Source organism: Rhipicephalus microplus, chromosome 5 (genome assembly GCF_043290135.1).
Source record: "Rhipicephalus microplus isolate Deutch F79 chromosome 5, USDA_Rmic, whole genome shotgun sequence".
NCBI lineage: Eukaryota > Metazoa > Arthropoda > Arachnida > Ixodida > Ixodidae > Rhipicephalus > Rhipicephalus microplus.
The window spans coordinates 131175975-131191447 of record NC_134704.1 but is presented as its reverse complement, the minus strand read 5'-3'; the positions used below and the strand labels follow the sequence as shown (position 1 = coordinate 131191447).

The window sequence follows — 15473 nt, the reverse complement described above, 5'->3', positions numbered from 1 at the left end:
ACAGTCGGCATTTTGTGAAATCACATAAGCTCTCTGAGGAGCATGTACGTTGCGCGCCATATACGTAACGAATGAACTGTGTCTACTAACTATCATTGTTACAACAACTAGATGTTCAAATAACACTTCAATAAAGGTTCAAAAAAGAGAATACACACACCATCTTGCGCCCACTAATAACTCAATGTTTACCACAGGCATGAAAAAAACATATATGCAAAAAGGGGGATGAAGCGTGTGTCAGAGAGGCGTAGAAAGTCCAAACGCGAAAGCCAGCGTTTATAGTCAACAAATAAATTAGAGTTTCTTGTCCTCTAAGGGACAACTGCAGACTGCATAAAGTGTGACATTAGTTGTGACACGATGTGCCTCCTAAATTTTTCCTGTATTCTATCTAGGGTGATGGCAAAAATTTGCATGTTTTCGAAGAAAAGATTACATCGGAATGATTTACGCAGCTGCGCGCAGCGAGACGGCTCCACTCGACGAATTACCATGCTCGCTGAGGCGCTTGTTGATACAATATAGGCCAGCCTGTCCTATGTTCATGCGGACAAAAAAAGATTGCGCTTAACTCCGACTGAACAGCTCACAAAACACCTCTCTGTAGTTTGAATAAACCAAGTGAATGTCAATTAATTGTTATACCTGTGAAGAAGCAGCCGTTGAGCAATTTGGATTCCGTGTTCCAGCTCACACGGCTTACAATAGCACGTTTGAAGTGGATGTATTGGCACGTGAAAACTCGCATGCCACTAAAGCGTTCCATCCGACATACATTCACTGTAAAGTATCTACACACTGACTGCATCATTCATTTCGCATTTCATGCCAAGAGATACATGCAAGCGTGTTAAGAAATGCGCAGTATTTGCAGTTTATTAATGATCAACAGGCGGTGGCGCTATTTTTTTTCGTTTGGTGCTCCCAAGGTTCCAACGCACAGTGGGCGACGAACAGCCACAGCGCTCGACGTAGGCGCACTTTTCCCGCCGGGTTCCGGCGCCCGCGGTGGGTTCTGGAATTGCTCAGAAATTGTCTATCCTAGAAGGCAGGACACAATGGAGCAACGAGTGACTGACAATGAGTAAAAGTATGCGTGATTTATTTCATTCCGGAGCACAATGCTTTGCATGTGCACAACTGCACGATGTGGGTGTAAGGGGCGTTTATAGCTCTACGCTTACCTGGGAAATTCGCACGCTATTGTACATGACTAAAACGAGATCAATAGTTCTTCGTTCGGGAGTGGAGCAACCGATCATTGTCAATAAGAACACAGCGAGCAGGGCAATATTTGCAGATGTAGCAGCAGTAAGCGATGGGCTGCGAGGTAAAAAATTTAGTCAGGTTTTCCTGGGCTGCTTATTTCTTGCTGTATTCTAAAGCGCTGCTTGACGCTTATTCTGGCCGAAATATTTTGGTGAAGTGATGCGTGTCATTAAAATAAAAACTAACTTCGGGTTTTTCATTGGCTCATTTGTCGTTTCTTCGCACTCAAAACGGCAACTTCCTAGCGCTCTCTCTAGCTTATATATAATTATTCATGCTTGTATGGCCCTACATTCGCCTGAGTAGGGCCATACAAGCAGCTAAGGGTCAATAGAGTGCTTCCCATTTTTTGAGTAAAAATAACACCGTTTGAGTAATCCCTCGGAAGAAATTACTCGCAGTGACCTCATTGAGGCCTAGATTGGGATAGTAGGAGTTAGTAATCTATGTCGCTAAGCGGAGTAAGCACATGTTTGGGTCCAGCACAAGGAACAAGGCGACAACAACGAGAGCATGATCATTGCGCTTTTCATAAGCGACGTCTTCTCTAAAGATAAGTGTTAATTTCAGGTCATCAACGAAAAATGGGAGACTGAGAACCAAGCTGAAAGCGATGTCACACCAACGTCCCTGCTACACAATGAAGCATATCCTTTCTAATCACGACTAGTGTAAATGAACACATCACTAGAAGAAATACGAAAATTGGCAAGAAGCGGAACATATAAGCTCATGCTGAAAGAATCCGTAAAGAGGGGTTCTGTGGAGTCGATGTTTCGACAAGCGAGCTTGTCTTCCTCAACGCTATAGAACAGAATTTCTTTAGTGCTAGCGAGTTTAAGTTTCATACCGTCTCCTCCATTTCAACAAAGGAGGGGGAGAGGGCAACAGTGAACACAAAGGTATGCGCGCGTATTCAGTGCGAAACTTAATCTGCTGTTGGCGAGGCAAGCTGATTTAGCAAACCTCGAAAAAGGAGCAGAGCGTCGGGGTGTTCTCTTTGCCGAAATTCATTAGCTAGAATTGAGAACGGACATCGCGATTTTCCGAAAAGCACCGGCGTGTTTTGCTTGCGTAGAATAACACAAAATGCTTTAAAAAACGCGATGATATTTGCATCTTCGGATGTAACTTCATTACGCGTAAGTGCTATAAACAAGCACGTACCTTTAAAAAATTGGCAGATCCCACGTACAGTGAGAATCGATGGTATGCAAAGCATGAATGAGAAATGTCGATATGCCAGTTTAAAATCAGCCCAACGTTACGAGGTGGAAATAAATGATGCCATACATGACTTCCCTGTCATGATTATCATGTTTAGATGTATCATTTACCCTCGTCATCTATTCACGTCACGTGATAACAAACTTAGCATATGTGGAGCTAGAAAAATGGCAGCAAGCACGTTATGAACATGACATGTAGCCATGTTCTCGCATGACAAGCATGTCATGATTATTATGTTTGCACCAGTCACATACCTTCGTCATCTATTCACGAACTGTAGTACGAAGTTTAGTATATGTGATGCTAGCGAAACGGCTGCGACTGCATCATTAGCGTGGCATGTAATCACGTCGTTACATGACACGCATGTCATGATTTTCACGTTAGGGTCTGTCGCTTGTATTTGCCATGGAATTATGCCATACCATACTAGTTTTGCAACATGCCATGTGAGAAAAACCACTGCAATAGCTGCAGTATCATGAAATGTAAATCATGACATTCATGACATACAAGTCATGATTTTAATTTAGGACTAGTCAAATATGTTCTTCATAGTGTCTTGTTATGCCATACCAAGTTTGGTATCAATACCATTATCGAAACGGCCAGGAGAGGTAAAATTCGTTGGCGGCTAGATAGAAAGATAGATAGATAGATAGATAGATAGATAGATAGATAGATAGATAGATAGATAGATAGATAGATAGATAGATAGATAGATAGATAGATAGATAGATAGATAGATAGATAGATAGATAGATACGCTTAAAGTTGGCGAAGTTCGCAAAGAGATGCTTCTCATTTAAAGAGAGATAGCTTACCCTGATTACATACAAGCTTGTCCGCGACCACTGCGTGCACAATCAGCGTGCAAGGTGATGATTGAATCCGTGATTACAATCGCGGATATTCGGGTATTTAATTGAAACAAACTGTGAAAACGCATATGAAACATGCTTCATTTACAAACCGTTTGTAGTATGGCGCAAGTGAGACCGCAGTAGGTCAGCACCCTAATATATTCGAGTTACTGGGTTCATTTCTTTTCAAACATTTGCTGATTGACTCCCTAAAACAGTCTCAAATCATTTTCAGAGACCCCACTGTACATTACCGCATAGAAATGAAAGAAAAATACAGGGTAAAAAAAGCGTCAAAACATACGCGAAAAAAAAAAATAAGTGCTGAGATTACCGTGGTACGCACCCTGCGAATTCTCTGCCTCGCAATGTTTCCTTTTATTTTTTTCTCTCGGCTTTTTTCACAATTTCAGATCAAAAAAGCATCAACATCAGCATGATTTAAAACACTTGGGAGCCGCGCAGCATGAGGTACATTAGTGTCGTAGGCTTGAACACTATAATAAAATTATTAATATTATTATACATTTTGCAAGGTGGCCTCTCTAAACAATGACTTGTTTTATATGGAAGCTTCCTTAGGTCGCTCATCCTCTCTTCGAATTGCGGCTCGAGAGTTCTTGAGCTGTCTCTTGTTCTTGGTCCACGCAATTTGTAGTGAAAGCGAGCGAATTTAATCTTGTTGGTAGTGGCGGGCAGCGGTAATATGCAGTGTAATTGCTGGTAATGGAAATCCTGGTGATGTCGACGTGTAACACATCTTAATTTTCTGGCCTTGTCTCGAGTGAACAAGCGAGGCCTTCCTGATCCGAAGAGCTCGTTAAATTACGACAACAAAAAACTGTACTGCTTCCCTTGCAACATCGCGAAGAGCAACCGATAACGAGCCCTTAACAAACCAAGCTGCAGCACGCGAAATGTTGAAGGTACCCAGGTAGGTACCCGGCCACGGCGGGAGAGGGAGCAATGGCGGAAGTGACATCACATGAACACCATGTATTCTATGCTATGCATTCGTATTCGAAAATTTTGATATTAGCACACCTCTATTCTTGTTGTAACATTCAGTATTTTAACATCAACTTTTTTTTTTAATCCAGTTCCTTTCAAGTGGTTCAGCTTGCTGACCGTTTGTTTTACACGGCTACGACCCAAGTGTTTGGGGCCTTGACATGCAACCATTTTTGCAGGCTCACCGGTGCGCTCGGTGCTATCCTCGTACATCATCCGGCTGCAGGAAAGAGGAGATCTGGAAATGCTGAAACGCCGCTGGTGGCGCGTTGAGGGCAAGGACGCCTGTCCCTTGGATACAGCCGCTTCGGCCACCAATGAGATGGGCCTTTCGAACGTGGGTGGAGTGTTCCTGGCGTTGATATTCGGCTGCGCCGGGGCCGTTGTCATCGTCACCCTAGAGTTTTTCTGGAAGATCAAGAAAATGCCCTACGGGGAACGGGTGAGCTTGAACCTCACAATTTCAGGAAGTAAGATTCAATTAATAAATAATTGGAAATGTAATTACTAATTATTTTTTACCTAATTCATGAATGAATGAATGTTTATTTCATATTCAAGAGAGTTTTCAAGAAAGGTATACAAAAGCTACAGGTGACAAACGCCTGGCAGGGCCCCTGTACCTGCAACGCGTACTACATCACATTACATTTATAAAGAAAGTCCATTGCCAGCGAACGAAAACACACAGACTTATTGTAAGCATGCAATACGATGCATTTGTAATACAGAACTTTACACACCATTACTTCCCCAGAGTTATTGTAGGATTACTTTCTTCAAAAAGTAGACCATGACGTAAAACAACAGCAAAAAAAGAGATAAGAAGCAATAAACAAATAAACAAGAAAGTGTAAAACTAACACTAGAACGTGCATTGGGAACGCGTAGTCTGCTTAATTTTGGTGTGTTAATGTGTCTATTACTAATTCCGATAACCCGATCACGTAGAGAAATTAGGTGAGTGATTGCTGTGTGAAGTCTGATTGTTTTACATGAAAGTGTGCATCCCTCAAAGCCAAAGGGTCTTGATATAGACAGAGGTGTGCAACATATTTTTATTTGTTTATTTCGTTCAGTCGTTTAAGCCGACGTACAGACAAGCGGACTTCCCTTCAAGGTTGCAGCTGTTTGCTGGTCCAAACTTACGCTCCAGCAATACCAGCGTTCAAGAACCTATTCATCTTTTGAAGCTTACATAGCCCGCTGAATTCCTGTCTGCTTAGATGCTTTTTTTTAATTGTTGCAACTTGCGATGACAAAAACAGAATTAAAGCTAAAGTTCCGTGCAGCAAAGCTCTGATTGTACGCAAGCAATAATAACGATGCCATTAGTTAAGGAACATATGATAACCCTTAGTGCGTAATTTTAAACACACGCCCTGAGGGGCTCGTTAAGTCGAAGACTTTTTTGATGGGAAAGTGAGCGATTTTTTTTCTACTCTCTTTGAAGCACGGGCGTCAAAATGTGCGCTAGCAATATCCTAAATAGTTCAATCACCCCAAAAAAAATTCATGTTTATGCGCAATGGAGGAGCTGTTCGCAATAAAACATAGTACAGTGCAAAGAGCTGAGAAAAAATTTCTGTTGTGAGCAAAGAGAAACAAGCTGAAAATTAAAGGCGTCTTTTTACAGACATTCGAACACAGGCAAAACACGAGCAGTTTTTCGTATGGAACTAGAGAGAAAAGTTTTAAGGAAAATACTGTATATGGTCGTCTGGCTATTCGCCGGACATGCTACTTTAGGCGCTGGGTAATTCAGAAGAAGTACAAGTATTTAAAAAAAACAACTAAATGTGCTTGTCGGAACGGAGACACGTATACTGCCAGAATATTTTTAAAGGAACGAAGAGATGTCATTTGAGCTGCCTGATAAGGACGTGATGCTTGGCGGGGTGTATAAGAGGAATATCAGTGCACATGACTTTAACAACAGCAAATACTACCACTACTACTACTAATAATACCGCTTTTATAATTATTGTTCATGATTATTATTATTATTATTATTATTATTATTATTATTATTATTATTATTATTATTATTATTATTATTATTATTATTATTATTATTATTATTATTATTATTGTATTAATGGTACTGATATTCGTAACAGTAGCTAGTAGCAGTAGTAGTAGCGGTTGTCGAATTGGTAGCATCTCAGCCTCCACGGCCGTATTTTCAATGTACGCGAAAATGATTGAGACCCGAGTAGTTTCGATTCAGGTACAGGATAAAACCCCAGGTGGTCCTAATTTTTAGATCTCTCTAGTACAGCATCCCTAATAATTATATCGGGATTTCGGGACAATAGGTCCAGTCATTTATGCATATATTAGTAATAGTGGTACACAGTGCTTATGAATTGTAACTTATTCAACACCCCAACGTTTCATTCATTTTTCCTGACAGGACTCAGTCTGGATGGAGCTGTGGAAGGAACTGAAGTTGGTGATTTCCTGCAAGGGTTCCAAGGACAACCCGCAGAAGACACCGGATGATTCGCTGTCGAACAGTATAGGACTGAGTTCGTTGCACCACATCAACTACAGCACCACGAGCATAAACCCAGCCGCCAACGCCACTCTGACCAAAGCGGCGTTGCGTGGGGACAATAGGAGCACGGATAAATATTGAACATTATTCCGATCCTTGCGTTAAAATGTAGTGCCTTACACCCGACATTCCCGAGTACGCAAGCTCATTTGAATCCTGCAACCTGCAATACTGATATTTAATGCATACACAATGCAAAATAATTGCCAATTTCAGACTTAATTGGCATTTTGGTGTCCTCCTAAAATAATGGCTCGGCTTTACAAGCATATATTGGCAGGCCTTTTATGTCGTTTATCGCTAGAAATTCTCAATTAAGCGCATAAAAAACATAGGTTTAGAAAAAACTGCAATAAAATATGACAAATTGAGCATTATGATCGAATAATCAAACCTATAATAATAACCAAATAATTTAAATCCAATCCACAATGTATATGCTAGGCGTGGAAGAAGAGAAGTGGTGGTAGTGTGTGATAAACAATGCCGCTCCTTAGTTAAATACCTCAAGCACACTCGCACCACAGTATCGATGATCGCAAATCCAAGTTAACCAACCTCACTTTCATTTTCTTTAATTAAAAGCAGAACATTAACAAATAGTCACCACATGTTGCGCTACCTCCGCGGAGAGAGTGAAGCGATGCACACCTATGGTATCTTCGTTCACAAAAATAAAATAAAGATGAAAATGAAATACACGTCTTGACCTTCAACTCACGTACTCTGTGATAATTTTTCGTTTTTTTACGGCCAAAATCGTATCACAGTTGAAATCATAAAATCGTGATTGCCAATGCTTATGCATATACATTTTGAACGCCACGCACACACACACCCTCCGATCTGTTTGTTTAAAAAATGTGGTTAACGATTTAGAGTACTTCGTACTCTACTATGGGAGAGCTGAAAGCCGTTCCGTGGGCTTCGTACTTCGTGGGCGCGAGTAGATGTCGATGTAGAAACGCTGGTGTAGAGGATATTGATACGTTTTTCTGTAGGGTAAAGATTGTGCTCTCATGGACAGATTTCTCGGATCCACAGAGTTTGTACTGGTATAGCGCAAGTTTCTTTACATTGTAGTATCCGAGAGAAGGGAGCCAGTACACAGCTGGCACATGGAAAACAGGTGTGTTTGTCTACGGGACATTGCTAAAAGTTTTCCGATCTGTCTGCTTACACACGCCCTTGGAGCGTAGTTAAAAGACAAAATAAAAAGCAGTGCCTGTGGCATGGTAGCTTCAGCAACGGGCTTCAGCACTCGATGCCATAGTGTTTTCTACAATGAGGGCTTTTTTAACTGCAAATATGTTGATGTCCACCAGAGAATACGGGCAAAACGCTGGCTTCTGTAGAGATTTGACGCAACTCATATGCACGCGTGCGATGTCAGCCTGCTATATGCCGGATAGGTTTGTTGGTCTAATTGGTGGACTGGTGAACAAAATATCCTTTACACCACTAGCCTTGTGTCGTTTTAACTTACATAACGGAGTCGTGACGTTCGTAAAAGTAAGAATCGCCTTGGGCACTTGTTTACCACAATAGCGTCATTGCTCGTAAATCGTTCATCTTGCAAACATTCGTTAATGTACACAAGGCCATACACTCGCGCGTCCTCGACGTACCTCGAGTTCTAGGCTGCTTCCCATGAAGCTTAAAGAAGCTTGGGTTTAGATATTCACACAATGAAAAAATATTTCTCACTATTCGTGTTCTGTGTGGATTTAGGGAGCTTTATATTCCATTAAAAGTATTGACAAGCTTCAAAACGGCCCCAATAACGCGGCGTCGTAGGCATAAGCCTAATTACAGCAGCAACAATGTCGGGCACAAGCCTCTCTTGTGGATCAGAAGCAATCTGGTGGTGAAGCTGTGCAGAGTGCTTTCTTTAAATCAAATCTTCCGAACTGGCTTAAGACGGAGACACACAGGTGAGCTAAGGTGCTTTGAGGCCGAGGCGTCCGGGATAAAGGGTTCTACGAAAACAGTAGAAGTAGGAACCCAGCGACACCCCGCTGCGGTGGTCTAGTGGCTAAAGTACTCGGCTGCTGACCCGCAGGGCGTGGGTTCGAATCCCGGCTGCGGCGGCTGCATTTCCGATGGAGGCGGAAATGTGTAGGCCCGTGTGCTCAGATTTGGGTGCACGTTAAAGAACCCCAGGTGGTGTAAATTTTCGGAGCCCTCCACTACGGCGTCTCTCATAATCATATAGTTGTTTTGGGACGTATCAAAATCCTATAATTTTAGAAATACTAACGTTGTGGGTAATTCAGTTACTAATAAGCTTATTGGCTAGTTGTTGGAACATTTTCAATCAGCAAACAGCTCAGTGAAAATGAGTCAGCCCTTCATGTAGTATGTTGCTCATTCTTTGATTCGTCAGCGTTTTTAACAAGCTGTTTCCTGATTAAAGTTTTTTATTTGGTTTGATTGTCATGGATTACCACTAGTAAAGTACTTTGATGGATGAACATGTTAGTAGTTTTCTTACAGTTGTTTTCCTTCGAAAAATTACGTGACCGCTCTGCGTGAAACCCACTCTGACAAAAACGGGGGGGGGGGGGGGGGGTTCTGCAGAACCAATTTTTTCAACTTTTTAAACACCTTGCCCAAAAGTAAAGGGCGACGCTTCGTAGAGGACATGCACCACCAATGAAGCACTGTGCAACTAGAACCTGGTAAGCAAGGCGTTCTGTGGCTTATGATACCGCCCTTTGCTTCATGGCACTCGTAGACAAAGCGTTTAGTGTAGCACTTAAAAACAACTTCAGCCCTAGTGAACAAGGAAGTAATGGAGACTACAAAAGAATGCGCTAACTTCAACAACCAACTTCTTGAATCTAGCGCATTATCGATGGTTATAGCGCGAGAACAAAACGACGACACAGAGACAAGAAGGACACGAAAGACACGAGCGACAGGAAGGACGCGAAAGACACGAGCGCTCGTGTCTTTCGTGTCCTTCTTGTCTCTGTGTCGTCGTTTTGTTCTCGCGCTATAACCATCGTCATGCCATACCAACTAGCCCAAGCTGCCAAACTTTTAGCGCATTGTGTTGTAGTCTCCCTTACGTCCTTATTTAGTAGTGTTGAAAATGTTTTCGAGTTTCGTTTGACACTGCACTAAAAATGGTAATGCTACAATTCATTTTCAGTGTAGCCTTTGACCTCTTGATAGGGAGATATGAAGGAATCAACAACTTTGAATAAACACCCCTATTGGGGCTTAAACACAAGTAAGATTACACAACAAGCCCCACCTGCAAGTGTGCAGCCGTCTCTTAACCATAAATGCAAGCCACCATAGTTGGTTGTCGTTCGAATAAACGTGTGGTATTGATTTACAACAATAAAATTTTAAGAAGGTAACGCAAAAACAATATACTATATTTATGTAATTGCCTATAGTCCCTTTTCTTTAGGTGACCATTGCAATAGGTGACCATTGTAATTAAGTGACATTTAAGTGACCATTGTAATTAGGTGACCATTGTAATAAGTTTCATTTCAAGGGAGCTAATTGTACTTCTAATTCCTTACTTTCTGTAACATATACAAGTCTGATAGAAGCTTCGTCCTCCAATGGTCATGACATGAACTCTTAATGACGATTGAGTGAATTGTCTCAAAACCTTGATTACGCATGTTCGCAGGGGGCATGACAATTTTTATCAGATTTACGGCAGTACTTCACTCTGGGGCATGGTGGGTCCTTAGCACCTGGTGACAGTCTTCGATGAGACGTCTGGCGCAGAAGTTTGAGGCACTCAAAACAAAACGAGATAGTCTAGCATGCGAGATCAAAAATCGCACAATGTATTGCAGAAACTGTGGGATATGCCTCAGCGCAAGGTCACAGCATCACATTTCAATGGATACCCAGCCACATTCAAATAAGGGGTAGTGATGAGGTACAAAGACTCACTAAAAAAAGCCTTCGACAAAAAAAAAAACGGGATTGCGCAATCCTTATGTCTGGGTTGGGTATTCGAAATATCATAACACAAAGAGCTAACCACTGTGCTATAAATAAGTAGCTTGAGAGTCGTAAGACACCACTCTATGAAGTTGATCCGCGCAAAAAATTTTCCACAGTGACAGATCTCCCACGACCTCTGGAGATGTTACTGCGCAGAAGTCGGCCCCGCCACGGTGGTCCAGTGGCTAAGGTACTCAGCTGCTGACCCGCAGGTCGCGGGATCAAATCCAGGCTGCAGCGGCTGCATTTCCGATGAAGGCGGAAATGTTGTAGGCCCGTGTACTCAGATTTGGGTGCCCGTTAAAGAACGCCAGGTGGTCAAAATTTCCGGAGCCCTCCACTACGGCGTCTCTCATAATCAAATAGTGGTTTTGGGACGTTAAACCCCACAAATCAATCAATGCGCAGAAATCGACTGGAAGTAGTATGCTCAAACAGCTTCCTGCACAAAATACATCGATCTAGCTGGTCGCCCGGCTACTGTCATCGCCGAGATGAAAATGTTCGTCATATTCTTTTGGAGTGCGTAAGTTACGCAAAGTCAAGTTATAAAATTAAGTAAGAAACTACCAAGTTTGGACAGATGACCCCTCATATTAAAGAAATTACTTAGAGCATGACTTCAGATACATCTTCAGGAATGAGCGAAAATTTTCCTGGAAGACTTCTTACTGAAGACCACACTGAATAAGCTCTTGGCATATACAGCTTGGAGTTGTGATATTCGGAATGATGTGTTTGCATATATACTGTGAGTAGAAATAGAAAGGTGTGCGTGTGAACGTTTTATGGGAGTGGTAACTGCTGGGAAAGCGAACTGTACATTGCCTTGCTATTTCAACTTGTTGCACTCTGCTATTATTTGTTTTCGTCTTTTTTTCTTTTTCGCTGATTGTTCAGTTTAGGCACTGAAAAGCGGGGCATCAGCTGAGCCGCTGAGCGTGGCATCATGGGACAGAGAGTGCACGAGCACAGGCTTTGCCGATGCAATATATCGGCTGTATTCTTTAGGGCAGCTGAACGAACGCAGAGCTCAGTCATACTCTCAAGGGGAACGTTTAAGGCCGGGCTTGAGTTACGCCGCAGAGCGTCATGGTCTTGGGACCAGGAATTGATGGCGCCGACGAGAAGTCATGTTCTCCTGAGGGTCGGCGAATAAACCGTTTTGAGGGCCAGAACTCGTGGTCTTGTTCTATATAAAAATTGAAAAATTGGCTGCCCCCCCCTCAAACACACACCAAATGTCAGAGCACTTGAGATTATGTATGCGCGCGCAAGAATACAAGAGCCTCGAGACAGTGGCTGCGCGTGGAAATACGAGCCACGGGCGGGGATCAGAGGGCAGTTCGAGGCGGGTGTCAGCAGCAAGGAAAGAGGCAACTCCGTTCGCGCTGGGCCAAACTGTTTCCTACCTTCCTTGTTTTTCTTTCTCTCTACCCCTTGTGTTCTTCGATTGTAAACACCGCACGTCGGGGCGTTGCGGGGAAGGCTGTGCTGAAACCACGGTGTGGTAGAACGGCGAGGCTCTGTGCTGCGTACTTCCACGCAGTGCCCTGGGCTCTAAGGCCGAGTGTGTATAGAAGAGCGTGGACTTCTTGATTGCACCCACTATTAAGTGCAAATTAGCCTTCACATTTCTAATTATTCTATTCGAATGTCATACAGTTTGCTCGTAATCATTCAACGTCTCCTGTCGAGTACTTTAACCCTGCTGAGCTTCATCCATAGGGATCTCTCACATTTACTGCGCGGGAGGAAAAGAACCTTTCCTGGCACCATTCGTCATTTTCTTTTCTGCTGCACAACCTATGGATATGAAGTATGTGAGGTAATATAGATCTCAATCTCTCCACAGCAAAACAGTTGTAACAGATAAAAACAGAAGAGAGGAAGTCGGTAAAAAGAAGTAACGGTGCTGCCGGCCACCGCTGGGACGAAATTTTTGTAGCATTCGTTCTTTCGTTGTAAGGAGATGATCCAGTTGGCGACCTTCTGATAGTCGAGTAGCTTCGGAAACCGAGGATAACGCGATAGCGATTAAAAAAAAGAGGCAGATCCCACGTACAGTGGGAATCGATGATATGCGAAGTAAGATTGAGAAATGTTGATATCTCACTTTAAATTAAGCGCAGCGTTACGAGATGAAGGTAAATTATGCCGTACATGACTTCCTTGTCATTATTACCATGTCAGGACGTGTCGGTGACCGTCATCTATTCACGACAAGTGATGCCAAACTTAGTACATGCGGAGATAGCGAAACAGCCGCGAGCACGCTATGAGTGTGGTATGTTGTCATGTTCTTACATGATACGCATGTCAGGATCATCATGTTTGCACCAGTCATATATTTCGTCATCCATTGACGTAACGTAACACCAAATTTGGTATATGTGGAGCTAGCAAAACGGCCGCGAGCGCATCATAAAGTGCCCAATATACTCCAAAGTAGCGTTGATGCACACGCACGTTGGGCACAGTAAAGCTACGTTGCTGTGCCCAGCGCTCAATAGTCTGACGCCAGGCGCAACCGGCGCAACCAGCGTCCATCGGCGCGGCCCGACGGCAACCGGTGCGAAATGCGACATGCTTCATTTCACGCCGACGCGTTACCCAGACAACACTGCGTCTCCCTCTTTTCACGATGGAGGGACGCTGGAAGCGCTGAAAAGCGCATGCGTCAAAGCAACGCGGCGCGGCGTGCGCCTGCGAGTATACGGCAGGACCAGAGCCTGGCGTGGCAACGCCGCGTGACGCGATGAAATGAACGCCGGCGTGCACGCGCACCACGTCACGTCGAAATGTATTGACGTCTTGACTGTGGCATGTAGTCATGTTGTCGCATGACATGCTTCTCGTGATAGTCATGTTTCCACCAGTTACATACCGACTCGCTCGCTGGATTTCGTGCCGACCGGTTGTGCGCCCGAGCGCTCCGCGCGCTTGCGACCTTCGGCGTCACCGTAGCTCTGGCCGACTGGGCTCGCCCTATTGGACCTACCTATTGCAACTTCCAACAGCCGATTCGCGGCTCTGGGGGTACACAACATCTTTGCAGAGATGCGCGAAGCTCATCGCGTTAACCAAATCAATCGACTGTCGCAGACGCCTTCAGGGCGCCGTCTTCTACACAGACTTGGCCTTAACCCGATATCTGACCAAGACCCTCTGCAGCCGGTACCAGAGCTCTGGCGTGAAAAGCTATGGGTGGAACCTCTACCCCGTAATATGAACCCCGACCTCCATCCTGGCCGTAGACTAGCACGCGCCGCGGCCCTTCATACGCGACACTCCGATCGTCCTGGTGTTTTCTACGTGGACGTCTTGGGTCCCTCCCCCTCGGGTCACTTCACGGCTGCCGTGATTACAGAGGGCAAACACGTCGATGGCCTCTCCTTTCGAGCAGACACAGTAACGCACGCTGAAGAGGTTGCCATAGCTTTGGCTGCCTCTCACCCTGCCTCACGCACCATTCTGACGGACTCGCGCTCGGCCTGTTCTCAGTACCTTCAGGGTTCCATTGCCCCGCTGGCGGCTAGCCTACTACAGGCAGCCTCTTGGCGCTTTAACCCTCATCCCATTCGTATAGTACGGACGCCAGGCCACTCGGGCCTGCCCGGCAACGAGGCGGCAAATGCCGCTGCCCGCTCTTCTCCTGTCCGGGCCGTTGCCCCTCCATGTCCCGAGACGGAATCTGGCAATACCAACCTGACGCGCTTTCGCGAAATTTTGGCTTATTACCGGGCTTCGCGCCGCCTCTACCCGGACCCCGCACGCGGTTTGGAGAAAGCGGACGAACGACTGCTACGCCGCCTGCAGACTAAAACCTTTATTAGTCCGGCGGTCGCCAGGCACTTTTTGCCGGAAATCAATGGCATCTGCTCGACTTGTCATGTCCTCGCCGACACATATCACGTCGTAGCATCGTGCCCAGTTAATCCCGTCCCTTTCTCATCGCCTTTTCCTATCCCAACTAGAGAGGCTTGGGAGGAGCACCTGCTCAGCTGCTCTACCTTGGCTGCGCAACGCTCCTTGGTGGAGCGCGCACGGGCAGCTTCCAGCTCCACTGGCGTCCCGGAATAAGGTTTGGCCACTCTAGCACGCCGATGGGCCACGTCGGCACTCTCTAGTAGACTTTCTCTGAAAGAAATGTTTTTTACCACCACCACCACTGTCACCTCCTGCCGCCGACGACCTTCGACGACAGTGAAGCTCTGGCTTACTGGACCTGCTCTACGCCATCTACAGACGCCGACAACATCTCTCGCAAGTGTACCTTGTCCTCGGACTCCAGTGACCGTGCTTCCATCTTTCCTGTCTCTCCTATTCCCTCAGTTTGTTGTTGCTTCTTCTTCCTCTTTTCTATACCTTTACTTCTACCCTTTTTTATCCCTCCTCACCCCCATCCCCTGTGAGCCCTGTGGCGGTCTCGCTCACTGAAGCAGACAATAACGGGGCTCACTTTTCTCTTCCTTTCTCTCTTTATTAAGAACCACTCGCAGTTACATACCTTCGTCATTCATTGGCGTCACGTAATACTAAATTTGAAAAATGTG

General features: G+C 44.6%; 1 protein-coding gene across 2 annotated transcripts in view; it reads left to right on the top strand.

Moving 5' to 3' along the window:
• The window catches only part of LOC119174230 (glutamate receptor ionotropic, kainate 2), a 74010-nt gene extending 66946 nt beyond the window's left edge, over positions 1–7064 (top strand). For both annotated transcript variants that reach the window (XM_075895947.1, XM_037425060.2), the window contains 2 exons: positions 4556–4818; positions 6793–7064. In XM_075895947.1, coding sequence (XP_075752062.1) covers positions 4556–4818; positions 6793–7017 — 488 coding nt within the window. In that variant the 3' untranslated portion in view covers positions 7018–7064. The remainder of the gene's footprint in view (positions 1–4555; positions 4819–6792) is intronic.
• Positions 7065–15473: the final 8409 nt, after the last annotated feature.